Source organism: Arvicanthis niloticus, chromosome 30 (genome assembly GCF_011762505.2).
Source record: "Arvicanthis niloticus isolate mArvNil1 chromosome 30, mArvNil1.pat.X, whole genome shotgun sequence".
In the NCBI taxonomy this organism is placed as follows: domain Eukaryota; kingdom Metazoa; phylum Chordata; class Mammalia; order Rodentia; family Muridae; genus Arvicanthis; species Arvicanthis niloticus.
The window spans coordinates 5,431,228-5,445,503 of NC_133438.1; the positions used below are offsets into that span (position 1 = coordinate 5,431,228).

At 47.7% G+C, this 14,276-nt stretch overlaps 1 protein-coding gene across 1 annotated transcript in view; it reads right to left on the bottom strand.

Annotated features, from left to right (window-relative positions):
- Brsk1 (BR serine/threonine kinase 1) overlaps positions 1–12,035 on the bottom strand; it is a 24,743-nt gene extending 12,708 nt beyond the window's left edge. Inside the window, exons 1-7 of the mRNA XM_076927681.1 lie at positions 11,702–12,035; positions 10,185–10,279; positions 9,961–10,046; positions 8,087–8,227; positions 4,070–4,186; positions 3,939–3,972; positions 3,785–3,853 (exon numbers count right to left, since the gene is read on the bottom strand). Of these exons, the coding sequence (XP_076783796.1) occupies positions 3,785–3,853; positions 3,939–3,972; positions 4,070–4,186; positions 8,087–8,227; positions 9,961–10,046; positions 10,185–10,279; positions 11,702–11,831 (672 nt within the window). The 5' untranslated portion in view covers positions 11,832–12,035. The remainder of the gene's footprint in view (positions 1–3,784; positions 3,854–3,938; positions 3,973–4,069; positions 4,187–8,086; positions 8,228–9,960; positions 10,047–10,184; positions 10,280–11,701) is intronic.
- Between the last annotated feature and the right edge of the window lie 2,241 nt (positions 12,036–14,276).

Here is a 14,276-nt window from a genome sequence, read left to right on the forward strand (position 1 = left end):
ACCTCTGTTGGTTGGGGGCCAGCCTGGTCTATATACAAAGACCCTGTCTGAAACAAATGCCAAAGGAAGAAAGAAAGGAAGGAAGGAAGGAGGGAAGGAAGGAAGGAAGGAAGGAAGGAAGGAAGGAAGGAAGGAAGACAGAAAGAGAGAGAGAGAACGGCTGGGGATGTGGCTCAGTTGGCAGCAGAGTGCTTTTCTACCATGCACAAAGCTGTGCATAACTCCCAGCACTGCATAAACGGGACATGGAGCTGACTCCTGTAACCCGGGCCCTGGGAGGACGCAGAAGCAAGAAGATCGAATGCTTAACATCATCTCCAGTTACATAATGAGGTCAAACCAGTCTGGGACATATGAGAACCTGTCTCAAATAGGGCCATGACCTGACATGTAACCCAGGCATGTGCTGCCAAGCCTTTGTACCACAGTTGATCCCTGAGACCCACGTGGTGAAGGAAAGAATTGCTTCCTGCTAGCTGTCCTCTGACTTCCCGCATGCCTTGAATACCCCGGCTAGTGCACACGTTCCTTCCCCCTCAATGAATACATAAGTAAATGTTTAAAATAACAAAGAAATTATGAGAATAAAAGGAGAAACGGGAGAAAATACAGGTGGAACAGGATGATGTCAAGTTCAGGATTGGGACAGAGCAAGAAGGGGGTCTGGTCTGACATAAGGAATTAGAGGAGGGCTTTCCCAAATGTTTTAAATGGTTGACCCTGGCATCTAAGGGGCATACCTCACAGAATGCAAGGTGAAGGTAGACGGGGAGAGGGCACCTTCTTACTGGTCTTGGAGTCAGACAGCCTGCCTTTGGCTCTGGTGCCTGATGGTATTGGCAGTGAGCCTCAGCTTCTCGCCTCTGTGTTCGGGAAAGACTATGGGGCAGATTAAAAATATCAGCCACATCATAGCTGGTCCTCGTTACTCTCGGAAGTCCAATTTTATATAATCACTGTGATCAGTGAGTTAGCGAGTCCTGGAATAGTGGGTGAGCTTTCTGCTTGAAACCAGCTAGGTCCTTCTACCTTCTGCTCACAACCGTTTCATCAAGGTCAGTCATTACTCTAAGTTGTTTGTAATGTGCTTTTTGTTGCTTGTCTGTTTGCAGTACTGGAGGGAAACCTGGGATCTTGCATTTAATTTAAGTCTTCCCAGTTGTTGGTACTGTGATTATTTGATGAGGAGAACTGGGGCTTACACAAAGAGAGCGACTTCCTTGTCCAAGATGAGGAAATAGAGATTTGAACTCTGTCCTTTCTCTACTAATGACAAAAAGCTGCACTTTGGGCCTGGAGATCTAGCCCAGTGGGTAGAGAACTTGCCTAATATATATGAAGCCCTGGGTTCAACTTCTAGCATGGTATTTACCTAGCCGTTAATCCCAGCATTTGGGAGGCAGAGGCAGGGGAAATCTGAGTTTAAGACCAGCCAGGTCTACAGAGTGAGTTATAGGATAGCCAGGGCCACACAGAGAAACCTTGTGTCAAAACCAAAGACAAACCAACCAGTCAAATAAGCAAAAAACCAAACCAAATCACAAAACAAAACAACAACAACAAAAAACACCAAAAAACCAAATTGGGTCTGGAGAAATGACTCATCCTCATCCGTTAAGTACTTGCTGCTCTCGCAGGGATCTGGGCTTGATTCTCACCATCCACATGCTGTCCTCATAATCACCTATAATTCCAGTTCCAGGGGATTCAGACACCTTTTCTGGCACCCACAGGTACCAGGCAAACACATAGTTCACAGATACATGCAGGCAAAACACTCATACACAGGAAAAAAAAAATCTTAAAAAGAAACAAACACGCTCAGGGGCCTGGAGAGATGGCTCAGTGTTAAGAGCACTGACTGCTTTTCTAGGGGACCCAAGTTTAGTTCCTCGTTCACAACAGGCTTGTAACCATCTCTAACTCCAGCTCCAGGGGATCTGACACTCTCTTATTTCCCACAGACACTCATGTACACACACACACACACACACACACACACACACACACATATAAAAAAATAAACCTTAAAAAGAAATACTCAGAAGAAATCTTGCTGCTGGACATGGTGGCACACACCTTTAATCTGAGCACTCAGAAAGCAGAGGCAGGTGGATCTCTGTGAGTTCCGGGCCTCTACACAGGGAGTCCAGGACAGCCAGGGCTACACAAAGAAACCCTGTCTCAAAAAATTAAGAGAGAGAGAGAGAGAGAGAGAGAGAGAGAGAGAGAGAGAGAGAGAGAAAGAAGAGATTGCTTTGAGTTATTTTTTAGTTCATACTGCATTAGGGGGGTTATGGCAGACCAACCCTGGGTCTTCAAAGATGAGTCAACTAAATATACAAAGATGAAAGCCACTGACATGAGCCCTAACCTAGAGGACCTTATGACAGACATGGGGTGGGGGTGGGGAGATAAGGCTTGAAGAATTATACAACAAAATGCATACTGAGAACCCGGATCATGGGCAGGAAGAAGGACACTTATCAAAAGATCCAACCTGGGGAAAGGCAAGGGTAGCCAGAGGGAGGCTCTGGGCAGCGTGTGCAAGAAATGACCATGGGGGGCTGGAGAGATGGCTTAGCGGTTAAGAGCACTAGAATGCTCTTCCAGAGGTCCTGAGTTCAATTCTCAGCAACCACGTGGTGGTTTACATCTATCTGTAAGCAACAGTGTATTCACATACATAAATAATTCTTTAAAAAAAAAAAAAAAAAAAAGAAATGACCATGGGCTGAGGTTTGCAGCGGTGTTGATATTCACTAGCTGAAACACAGAACTAGCAAGGATGGAGGCACATTCTAGGCCTAGCATGAAAATTTCTGGGTTCAGTTGCTAACGCTGCCCAAACCAAGTGTGGTGGCAAACATCTGTGTTGTAAACATTTGGGAGGTGGAGGCAGGAGCATCAGGAGTTCAAAGCCATCTTTGCCTATCTAAGGGTATCCTAGGAGACATGCTATACTGCCTGTCCCTCCCTGTATCAATGCCTCTCAACCTGTGGGTGACACTCCTTGGGGTGGGAATCAAAGGACCTATCCATAGGGGCTGCCTAAGACCATCAGAAAACACAGATGTTGACATTACAATTCATAACAGCAGCAAAATGACAGTTATGCAGTAGCAATGAAAATACTTTTATGGTTGAGGGTCACCACAACATGAGGCGCTCTGTTAAATAAAGGGCTGCGTCATTGAGGAAGGTCGCAAGCCACTGCTCTCTATAAAAATCCACACATATATGTGGGGGATCTCACACACACATGTAGGAGATCACACAATACCCATACACATATATGGGAGAGATCACACATATATGTTTACAGTTATGGGATCACACATACATATATTTGAGAGATCATACACATATACCACACACACGAATATACATACATGTATTGGGAGACAGTCATTCAATCATACACACACACATATATTCAAGATCCTTCTCTCTCATAAACACCTTCATATATTCAAGAAATCTCTCTCTCTCTCTCTCTCTCTCTCTCTCTCTCTCTCTCTATATATATATATATATATATATATATATACACACACACACACACACACACACACACGCACATACAAATTTTTAAGAGAACACACACACACACTTTGGGAAATCCCATAGACACACACAGAGACACACAGAGACACACAGACACACAGACACACACACACACTCTTTAGGGGTGACCTCGGGGATGAGAATGCATGTAAGATTCTATGCTCTGCTTGGTGACACTGTTCTAGAAACACAGAGGTAGCAGCAAAAGGCACCTTACCACAAGCAGAGCAAACAGGATGACTCCACAGCTCCACATGTCTGCCCGGCGGCCATCATACTTTTCCCCCTGAAAAGGCAAAAGGTGTCATTTTAGTGGCACTTCTGTCCCGACTCTGTCCACTCCCCTTAATCTCTCCTTGCCCTTCACTCACCTTGATCACCTCTGGACATGCGTAATGGGGGGACCTGGAGAGAGAGAAGGATACGGAGACAGTGGTAAGAGGCTATGAGTCCAGGCTGGCTTCGTCCCCTTCCCAGGAACCCAGGGAGGATTCCCACTCACCCGCAGCTGGTCTCCAGGAGGCTGTCCCCCACCTGCAGGGATGCCATGCCAAAGTCTGCGATTCGGATATTGTTTTTCTCATCCAACAGCAGGTTCTCTGGCTTCAGGTCTCTGTGACTAAGACAGACAGGTGGGGATCAGCTTTGGATGCCCCAGGAAAGCCCATCCTCACTCATCAGTCTCTCTGAAAGTGAGAAACTTCTAATGTTTTTTTTTTTTTTTTAAGGACAGAAGCATCATGTAGCTCAGGCTAGCTTCACACTAATTATGTAGTTGAGGATAGCCTTGAAATCCTGGTCTTCTTGCCTCTATCTCCTGTGTGTGTGTGTCTGTGTGTGTGTGTCTGTGTGTGTGTGTCTGTGTGTGTACGCGTGTGTATGTGTCTGTGTGTGTGTGCGTGTGTATGTGTCTGTGTGTCTGTGTGTGTCTGTGTGTCTGTGTGTGTGCGTGCGCGTGCGTGTGCGTGTGCGTGTGCGTGTGTGTGTGTGTTACAGAGTCAGGCTACAAGGTAGGTCTTGGCTCAAACTGACTTCTAATTTGAATCAGTCCTGCCTTAGTCTGGAAGGTAGTGAGATTACAGGCATATACCGCCATGCCGGATTCTTCACGCCTTTTTGTGTATGTGCACGTGCATATGTATGGGAAGCCTGGGGAGGCAACAAGTTGACACCCGTGTCTTCCTCAGTTGCTCTCTACTGTGTCCTTTTGTTTGCTTGTTTGTTAAGGCAGCTTTTCTCTGTCTGCCCTGGCTGTCCTGGACTCACAGAGATCCACCTGCCTCTGCCTGCTGAGTGCTGGAATTAAATGCATATGCCACCACTGCCTGGCAGGTGATTTTATTTTTCAATTATTTTTTTAATTTAATTTTTGAGGTTTTATTTTTATGTGTCTGAGAATTCAGTATAGACATACCTGAATGTATGTCTATGCACTATGTGCGTGTGGTGACTTTGAAGGCTAAGAGAGGATGTTAGACTCCATGGGCCTGCAGTTTGGGTTACCTAGCTTAATATTAATATTAATATTATACTTTCTAAATCTATTCAGTTTTCTCTTTTTCCTTTTCTTTCTTTCAAATTATTTTATTTTATGTGAATGAATATTTTGCCTATATGTGTATTGGCACCATGCAGCGAGATGCCTGGTGCCTGAAGAGGTCAGAGGGGCTGCTGGATCTCCTGGAAATGGAGTTGTGACTGTCAGCTACTATATAGGGATGGAAAACTGGACCGAGGTCTTCTTAAAGAGCAGCTAGTGCTCACAACCTCTGAGCCATCTCTGCAGCCCCGACTTCAGATCTACTTATTCATTTACTAAGACAGGGTCTCCCTATGGTGCCTTGGGCTGCCCTGGAACCTAATGTTGACCTCTAGAAGCCACACACAGGAAGAACCCAAAAGTTGTCTTCTGACCTCATCATGTGTGTCATGGAACCTGCACCCCTTCCTCGGTATATAAATAAATGTTTTTGTTTTTTTTTTAAAGAGAAATATAAAAATATGGCAAGGTATAGTGTGGCTCATGTATTAATCTGAGCATTCTGGAGGCTGAAGCAGAAGGATTGATATGAGTTCCAGGCCAACCTGGGCTGCACTGGAAGATTCTGTCTTACTACCTCCAAGAAATATAAAAATACTTCCATATCAAGTCTCCCCCTCCAAACAGTTTCTCTGTTTAAGCTGTCCTGGGACTCGTTCTGTAAACCACAGTGACCTCGAACTCAGAGATCTGACTGCCTCTGCCGCTCAAGTACAATAATGAAAGGCATGTACCACCATGCCCAGCTATTATTACTATAGGAGTGCCTATCAAGTAATTTTTAAAACTTTTTAAAGATCTACCTGTTTCTCCCTCTTGAATGCTGGGATTACAGGTGAATGCCACAACAGGCTTCAAGCTTTTTTTTTTTTTTTTTAAATAAATAAATAAAAAATAAATAAAACCTTGCCACTCAAAGCAGACAACTGATTCAGGACCTTTCTATTCTTGACCAAACTCAAGATTTAAGGGTCAAATCTGGAGGGAAACGGGGCTGTAGAATTGTGTAGTTTCTATTTTGAGTGGTCAGTAAGTGGGTCACACACACTATGCTGACTACTGTCCCTTACAGGCGATATAGTCTACAATGTCAGAGCTTGATTCCCTGGCTGCTCAAAAAGGTGTTGAACTCAATTTAAATAATCTGAGTTCAGTAGCCTGTTTAAAAGATTTACCATTTCTCTCTCTCTCTCTCTCTCTCTCTCTCTCTCTCTCTCTCTCTCTCTCTTCCCCCCCCCCCCGTGTGTGTGTGTGTGTGTGTGTGTGTGTGTGTGTGTGAATGTGCACGTGATTGCAGGCGTCTAGTGAAGTGAAGCCAGAGGTATTTCATCTTCCTGGATCCTGGGCTAGACTTACAGCAGTTCTGAGGCTTTAGATACGGGTCTTGGATCCTCTGTATTACATGTTTTAGCCACTGAGAAATCACTTTAGCCACACTGCCTTTTATTTTTAAAGATAGGGTCTTTCTATGTTGCCCTGGCTGGGCTAGAATTCCTTATATAGACCTTGCTGCTGTCAAACTCTCAATGGAGCTCCTGCCTCTGTTTCCTAGGTGCTAGGATTATAGGTATATACCCCTCACCTTAAATGCTACATACATCATATCTTGTCCAGGTTAAAGGCAGGTCATTGAGGAAAAGAAGTATTTCTCTGTAGGGATATTCACGTCATAAGCACGAACTGCGACTCCTACCTCATCCCAAACACAATTATTAACTCGAAAGGGACCCAGGTTTAAATGCAAGAGATAAAACTGTATAGCTTCTAGAAGTCACCATCGAATAGAACTATAGTGACCTTGACTTAGTTTTAAGCAGCAAAGAAGTGCTGGCAAGATGGATGGGGGAGCCGGGCGGTGGTGGCGCACCCCTTTAATCCCAGCACTAGGGAGGCAGAGGCAGGCGGATTTCTGAGTTCGAGGACAGCCTGGTCTACAGAGTGAGTTCCAGGACAGCCAGGGCTACACAGAGAAACCCTGTCTCGAAAAACCAAACCAAACCAAACCAAAACAAAACAAAACAAACCAAACCAAAACAAACCAAACCAAAACAAAACAAAACAAGATGGATGGGGGAGGCAGGGAGCCACTTGCCTCCGGGCCTGATGACCTCAGTTTGATCCCTAGGACCCATAAGTGGACAGAACAGGTTCCTAAAAGTTGTCCTATGACCTCCACATGCACACTGTTGCACACATATGTGCACACTCTCTTAAACACACACCAATAAAAAAAATAAAATGTACAAAACACCAAATACAGAGCTAGAGCTGTGTGTGGTGGTGCACACCTGTAATGTGAGTAAACAGGAGGCTGAGGCAGGAGGATTGCAATGAGTGTGAGGGCAGCCTAGTCTACATAGAGAGGAGCTTTAAGAAACATGGTTTCTGTGGCGTACGCCTTTAATCCCAGCACTTGGGAAGCAGAGGCAGGTGGATTTCCGAGTTTGAGGCCAGCCTGGTCTACAGAGTGAGTTCCAGGACAGCCAGGGCTACACAGAGAAACCCTGTCTCTAAAAACCAAAAAAAAAAAAAAATAAAAAAAAAAAAATAAAAATAATAAAAAAAAAAAAACCAAAAGAAAAAGAAAAAAGAAACGTGGTTTCTCTCTCACACACACAAAGAAACAGGAAAAAAAAAAGTTGGGGATGTATTGCAAATGGTAGTGCTTGCCTAGCATGCCAAAGCCCAAACACACACACACACACACACACACACACACACACACACACACACACACTTAAAAGAAAGTTCTAAAATTACATAGTAACCATGCACAAGACTGAAAACGTATTTAAAACCATTAAATTGTACACTTTTTCAAAAGGGTAAATTGTATGGTCTGAGTTACAATACCAGGAATTTTAAATAAGTTAAGGCTGAGGGCTAACCACACTGGTTTCTGCTCAGCCCTTCATGTGGCTGCAGCAACCAGCCTCCTGGGCCACCTTCAGTCATCTCCCCCTGCAGCTGTCCCCTCACCAGATGGAGTAGCTATGGCAGAAGTCCAGCGCTGACACGATCTGGCGGAAGAACTTCCGGGCCTCCTTGGGTGTCAGTCTCCCTTTTTTTACCAGGTAGTCGAACAGCTCACCACCAGAAACGTGCTCAAGAACCAAGTATCTGAAAGACACAGACGGGGCAGACGGCTGGAAGGGGCATGCGAAGGGCCGAGGCCTGCTATCCCTTTTCTGAAGACGGTGAAGCCCCAATTCCCACTAGTCTGTGCAAGAAAGAAATTTCAACTGCAGTCCCTGGGAAAGAGATTCCAGTTGCCACAAGCCTCCAAGAGAAGTGATTCCTATATCCACGTGTCTCTAGGAAACCAAAACTCAATTCCCACTAGTCCCGTGTGGCACTGATTCCCAAGGAAACTCTTGGTTGTTTTTGGAGATAATGCAACCCATTGGCACCTGAGGTCAGAAACCATAGTCCCCACTGAACCCTGGGAAATAAAGACCCTACTCCATTAGCACATCCCCCACCTACAGCGTCTAATTCTCACTAGCCTGTGGACAAATCCAAGTTCTCATTCACTTTCAGGCAGTGACAATTACAGTATACACCAAAGATAAATTGCAACTCTCATCAATTTAAAGAACTTTAAAAAACAAAAACGAAAACCCTTCCAATTCCCATAAGCCTCTGGGACATAGACAGTCCCAATTCCCATCAGCCACCTGGATTCTAGAGACCCCAAATCCCATCAGGCTCTGAAAAATTAAACCTCCAGTTCCTATCAGCTCCCAGGAAACAAAATCTTGATTTTTGAGCTGTTGGCCAGCTAGATTCCCATGTGAAGCACAAACTCTCATGAGTCCTTTCTCAGCTTTGATGGTGGAGTGGGAATGGTAACCATCAATTGTGGAGACAATGGCTTCTCCTTGCCTCCACACCTGGGAAGCCTAAGAACTACAACTCCCATGAGGACCTGGAGCTGCACGCTGCTTCCAGCTTGTGGAAACCTATTCTACCAATCTGATGGATGTTGGAGTAGTGGCTTTAACCTATACCCTGGGCAGGTTGGGGAGTGGTGAAGGGGACTGTGAGGCTGGTCCCCTCTTCTGTTGTCCACTCCAGCTGTTCTTTGGGCCACCAGAGTGTGCACAAAGAGTCATTCTCTGAAGACCAGACAGCTGACCCTACCCCCATTGTCACTGGACGGTAATGGACTTTGTGATACTGACACAGGACTCCAGAGGAGGCCTACTATTGGGGTGGCCAGCCTTGGCATCGGAAGTGATGTTGCGATAGGAGAGACCTCAGATGTCCCAGAGTGGGAATTTGAAAGGGTCCTTCTAGGCTAATGTAACCCTAACTGCCTTAGGAAGAAAGAGGCAGCTAGGTGGGTTTGGTGGTACAGGATGGTAACCCCAGTTACTCAGGAGGCTGAGACAGAAAGATAGCAGCAAGAGGCTGAGCCTCTGTTCTGCACCCATGACTACTCTACTCTGTTGTACGATTAGTAGTATCAGGGGAGTGTAGATGGGGGGAGGGGTGTTCTTGGACCCAAGGGAAGGACTGGGCATTCAGTGACCCGACCTAAAAGTTTAAAAAAGAAATTTCTGTCTTACTTTTTTCTTTCTTTCTCCCCCTCTCCCCTGTTTAAAAGATTGGTTACAAGTAGCCTATTCTGGCCTCCAACACGACAGTGTAGCTGAGGGTGACCTTGAACTTTTGACAGTTCTGCCTCCGCTTAAGAGAGCTGACGATCCATGTGTGCTGCCACAGCCGAGTTACAGCTCTAGCCCAGAAGCTTGAGTTCTGCCAGGATACACTAACTAGGTCCTGTTTCTGGAAAGGTCTCTACACCACGGGGAGGGAGGATGAGGGGCTGCGCGTCTATAAATACCTACAAATATTTCTTGTTCTCGTAGACGTCGTGGAGCTTGAGCACGTGCGGGTGTTCAATGAGCTTCAGGATAGCAATTTCCCTCTCCACCTGAGGGGCCAAGGACACGAGAAAGGGTCGGCATGACCTCCCTACCTTTCCTTCTGCACCTAAGGACAGCCCTGCTACACACGCATACTTATGTTCACGCATGCGTGCGCGCGCACACACACACACACAAACACCCACCTTCATCAGCACCGATTCCGACAGCTTCTCCCTGTTCACAATCTTGACAGCGACCTTCTGACCCGTGATGCAGTGGACCCCAAGTTTAACTAGACCTGGAGATTGGATTTGAAATATGGAGTGTTCTTCTGGAGTTTTCCCTGCTCTTAAGTTGTCAACACACCCCCACCCCCTGCTTGGCTGCCCATTTCTTCCTGAATTTCTGCATTTGAACTGGTAACCAACAACTGCCATTCCTACAAAACACAACTCCTTTTACCATTCATGTTGCCCACTTTTGGTCCTTCTGACTGTCCACCCTCTGCCTACCCCCTCCACCAGCCTCCCCTGGTTTTTCATTCTGACTCTCTGGCCTTCTGGTATGTCTGCTCAACTTCATCTTTCCTTTCAGATTTCAGAAGCCCTATAATCTCACAAAATACACTCTCAATTTTTCTTCTTTCCCAAGCCTCCCCATCCTCACCTTCCAAAACCCAACCCTTCAATTATCTTTTTTTTTTTTTTTTTTTTAACTCTTAAAAAAATAGCTGCCATGGTCAAAAAGCATGCATTTTCCCTGACCACTCCTCAGAGTCCAGATCTCAGCTATGCACATTCTCTTCTTTTCAGTCCCAGGAATCCAGATCTCATCCCTCTTTCCTTAGGCCCAGGAGTCTTGGCCCCAGCCCTCCTCCCTCAGACCCAGGAGTGCAGGTTCCTGACCCTCCTCTTTCCATAGTTCTCAAATTGAGGTCAACAACACGTCACACTCTTACTACCAGGATATAAAGGACTGACCTCCCTTTCCTATCTCAGGCCAGAGCTCAACTTCATAGGGACCCAGAACCCACAGCCTGGAATACTGGAGGTGGCCTCCCAGTTCTCCTCGACCCCCTGCCTAGAAGGAGGTGGTTGTGGCCACCTTCAGCTTTTAGCATCAATCAAAGATAACTCTGCTTTCCAGGACCACTCCTGGCTGGGAGCTGAGCTTTCTACAGTCCACCTCTCCATTCTATTTCCACACTGCAGAATGGGGAGAATGTAGTCGACCTCACACCCCAGGGCTCCAGCTCGCTGCCCAGAGCGCAAGTGGCCCCTTTTGAGCATGAGAAGAGGGACAGGAAAGCAGCCTCTCTCTCGGGATGGACGCACCTCCACCCAGCCTGCACCTCCACCCTGCCTGCGGCTGTACTGCAGCACCCGCCTGCCTCAGCTTGCAGAATTAGCCCGGGCCCCACACCCGCAACGGGCCTACTTCCCCACAGCTTCCTGAAGCCCCTCCAATATCTGCCCCAATAGGGTTATTTAAGCTACAGTAGTCCAGACCCCTACTTCTCCCTCGGACTCAGAAGTCCCAGACCCCTGCCCTCTCGAGGCCTCAGCGTCAGACTCTACTCCATACACCGTGTGCATTTGGAACCAAACCCCTCTTCTATGAAGGACCCAGGGGTCTGCCCTTTAAATATCCATGGTCCCGCCCTCTGCCCCTTCCTGCACCCCGCCCCCGCCCCAGGTGTCCGCTTAGGTTCTAGGCTCACCTGTCTGTCCTTTGCCCAGCGTCTTTTCCAGCCGATAGGGGCCCACATATTGGGCGTGCTGGGGTGGGTGTGGGTGTGGGAGGTGGTAGGCGGGGGAGCCCCCGCCACCTTCCTTGGACCCGGACGACATGGTGCCCTTGGTCCCGGCCCGACCGGTCCCCCGGCCGCCCCCCCTGCGGCCCGTCGCCCCGTTCCTCCGGTGGGGGCCGGCGACACCTCCGTCCCGGCCCCCCCGGTTGCTCCCCACTTCTCCGGGGGTCCCCAGGGGGCTGGGCTGGCCCCCCCAGTCGGTGGGCCGCAGAGCTGGGGGAGGGGGGGCTGCCGGGGGGGTCAGGCCCCTGGAATAAGCATGGCGGGGGGGGCTACGCGGCCCCCCCTCCCCAGCCCGTCCCTGGCCGGCCCCCCCCTTCCTGTGCCTCCCCCTGCAGGGGGGGTCTGAAGTGCGGGGCCGGCGGATGCTGCAGGCCGAGATCCCCCCCGCCCCCCCACGCGCCCTCTCTCCTCCGCCTCCTCCTCCTCTCCGCCTCCCCCCGCCACCTCGTCCTTTCTCTCCGGCACGCTGACATCACCATCCGGGGACTCCCGGCCCTTCCCCACAGTTAACCCTTTCAGGGGGGGGGAGGGGGAGTGGCAGGGGGCGGGCCTGGAAGCTGGACGGACGGGGAGGAGGTGGGAAGATGCAGGGATAGGTGGAGGGATGTACGGATGGGTGGAGGGATGCTGGAGGAGAGGGATGCCTGAAGGATGGAGGCAAGGATGGAGAGAGATACAGAACCAGTAGACAAGCAGAGATGGAGACACAAAGAGAAGTGTAACATACAAATTTGTAGATGGGAAGATGCAGAGTATCAGAGGCAGGGCGGAGGAGAGGAGGAGGGAGTGAGGGATGGGGAGGATTAAGAGTTTAAGGCCATCCCAGCTATAAAGTGAGTTTGAGGACAGCCTAGACTATGTGAGAACGCCCCCTCACCCCCCCCCCAAAAAAAAAAGAGCTGAAAGGGGCAGACAGGGATAGGAGACAACCAACCAGATGGGATGAGGAGACAGAAATGCAAAGAAAGATGTAGAGACAGGGGGACAAAGAGAAATAAGTACTGTCAGGGGTCCAAGTATTCACAGGAAAAGATGCTGGGCTTAGATGGGAACAGACTGTGGGGTATGTGAGTGTGTGTGTGTGTGAGTGTGTGTGTGTGGGGGGGTGGTGGCAGAGGATAAAAGAGACAGAGACAGAAAAGGGAAGGACTTTGGGGAGTTGTAGACCCCAGTGTGATCTCTCTCTCTATGTCCTCTAAGGTCAACACTGTATACTCCTTGAACAAAGTCTATGTTCCCACCATTATCAGGCTCCACGTCCTGCTTTTTTTTTTTTTTTTTTTTTTTTTAAAGACAAAGTCCAGCTGACCTCAAACTATGTGGCTGAAGATGACCTTGAACTCCTGATCCTCCTGCTTCTAAGTGTGAAATTACAGTCCTGGAGAGATGACTCAGCAGTTAAGAAGAGCAGGCTGCTTCCCAAGGTCCCGGGTTTGCATTCTCAGCATCTATGTGGCAGTCAGTGGCTGTATGTAACTACATCCAGTTTCAGGGGACTTTGGCTCCAGGGCACCAAGTACACATGTGGTACACATATGCACAGCCAGATACCCATATGCATAACTCCTTCAACTCCTTTAAAATTGTTTTTAAAACAGTTCTATGGCACCATGCTTTAATGTCTCCTGTACCTTGATAGGTAGGCAGATGGATCCCAATGCAGGTTGTATTTGTAATGTTTGCTCATTGAGTCCTGTAAGACTCAAGTAGGCCTCAGTCTAATCCGTACACCTCCGTGGGAGTGCCTTAGAACTGCACGCAACCTCGTGGAATCTAGTCCCTACTAAGCTTCTATATAAGCCATATCCTTCTTTATGTCAGGCATCCTAAGTTCTTAGATATCCATTTGATCTCCAAGTTTCTCACAGGGTGCACCCATGAAAACTGGTGCTCCTCTGAAGCGGTAAGCCTATTAAACCTTCTTCATTTCAATATCAAATCTGAGCCATATACTGTTCTGAATGGTAAGGCTATGGCAGGGTGCTAAATCTGCAAAATCTCTTCCCTGTAGGGTTTCCATGATAGTGGAGAAGGCAGCTGATTGAACAAGGAGAAGACCCTGTTAGCCACTTTAGACAGTCACGGTTGGTGCTGAAGAGATGACTAAGCGTAAGAAAATGTTTCTTTTTTCCTTAAGGTTGTATTTGTGTGTGTGCATATAAACATCTGCATTTAGGTGGCACTCCAAGTCAGGAGAGGATGCTAGACCCCGGAGCTGGAATTACAGGCAGTTGTAGGCTGCCTAGAGTGGGTGCTGGGAACTGAACTCAGGTCTTTGATGAGCAAGAGCTTTTAAATGCTGAGCCATTTCTCCTAGAAAATGTTTCTAGAAATAGTTATGAATTAGGTAAGATGGCTACGAAGTAAAGTGAATCATGCAGGCAAAAGGCAAGCAGTAGTTTAGGGAAAGTGCAAGTGTAGAGGTCCTCGAGGCAGGAGTGTGCTGGGTCGTATCTTAGCAACACTGAAGAGGCCAGAATGT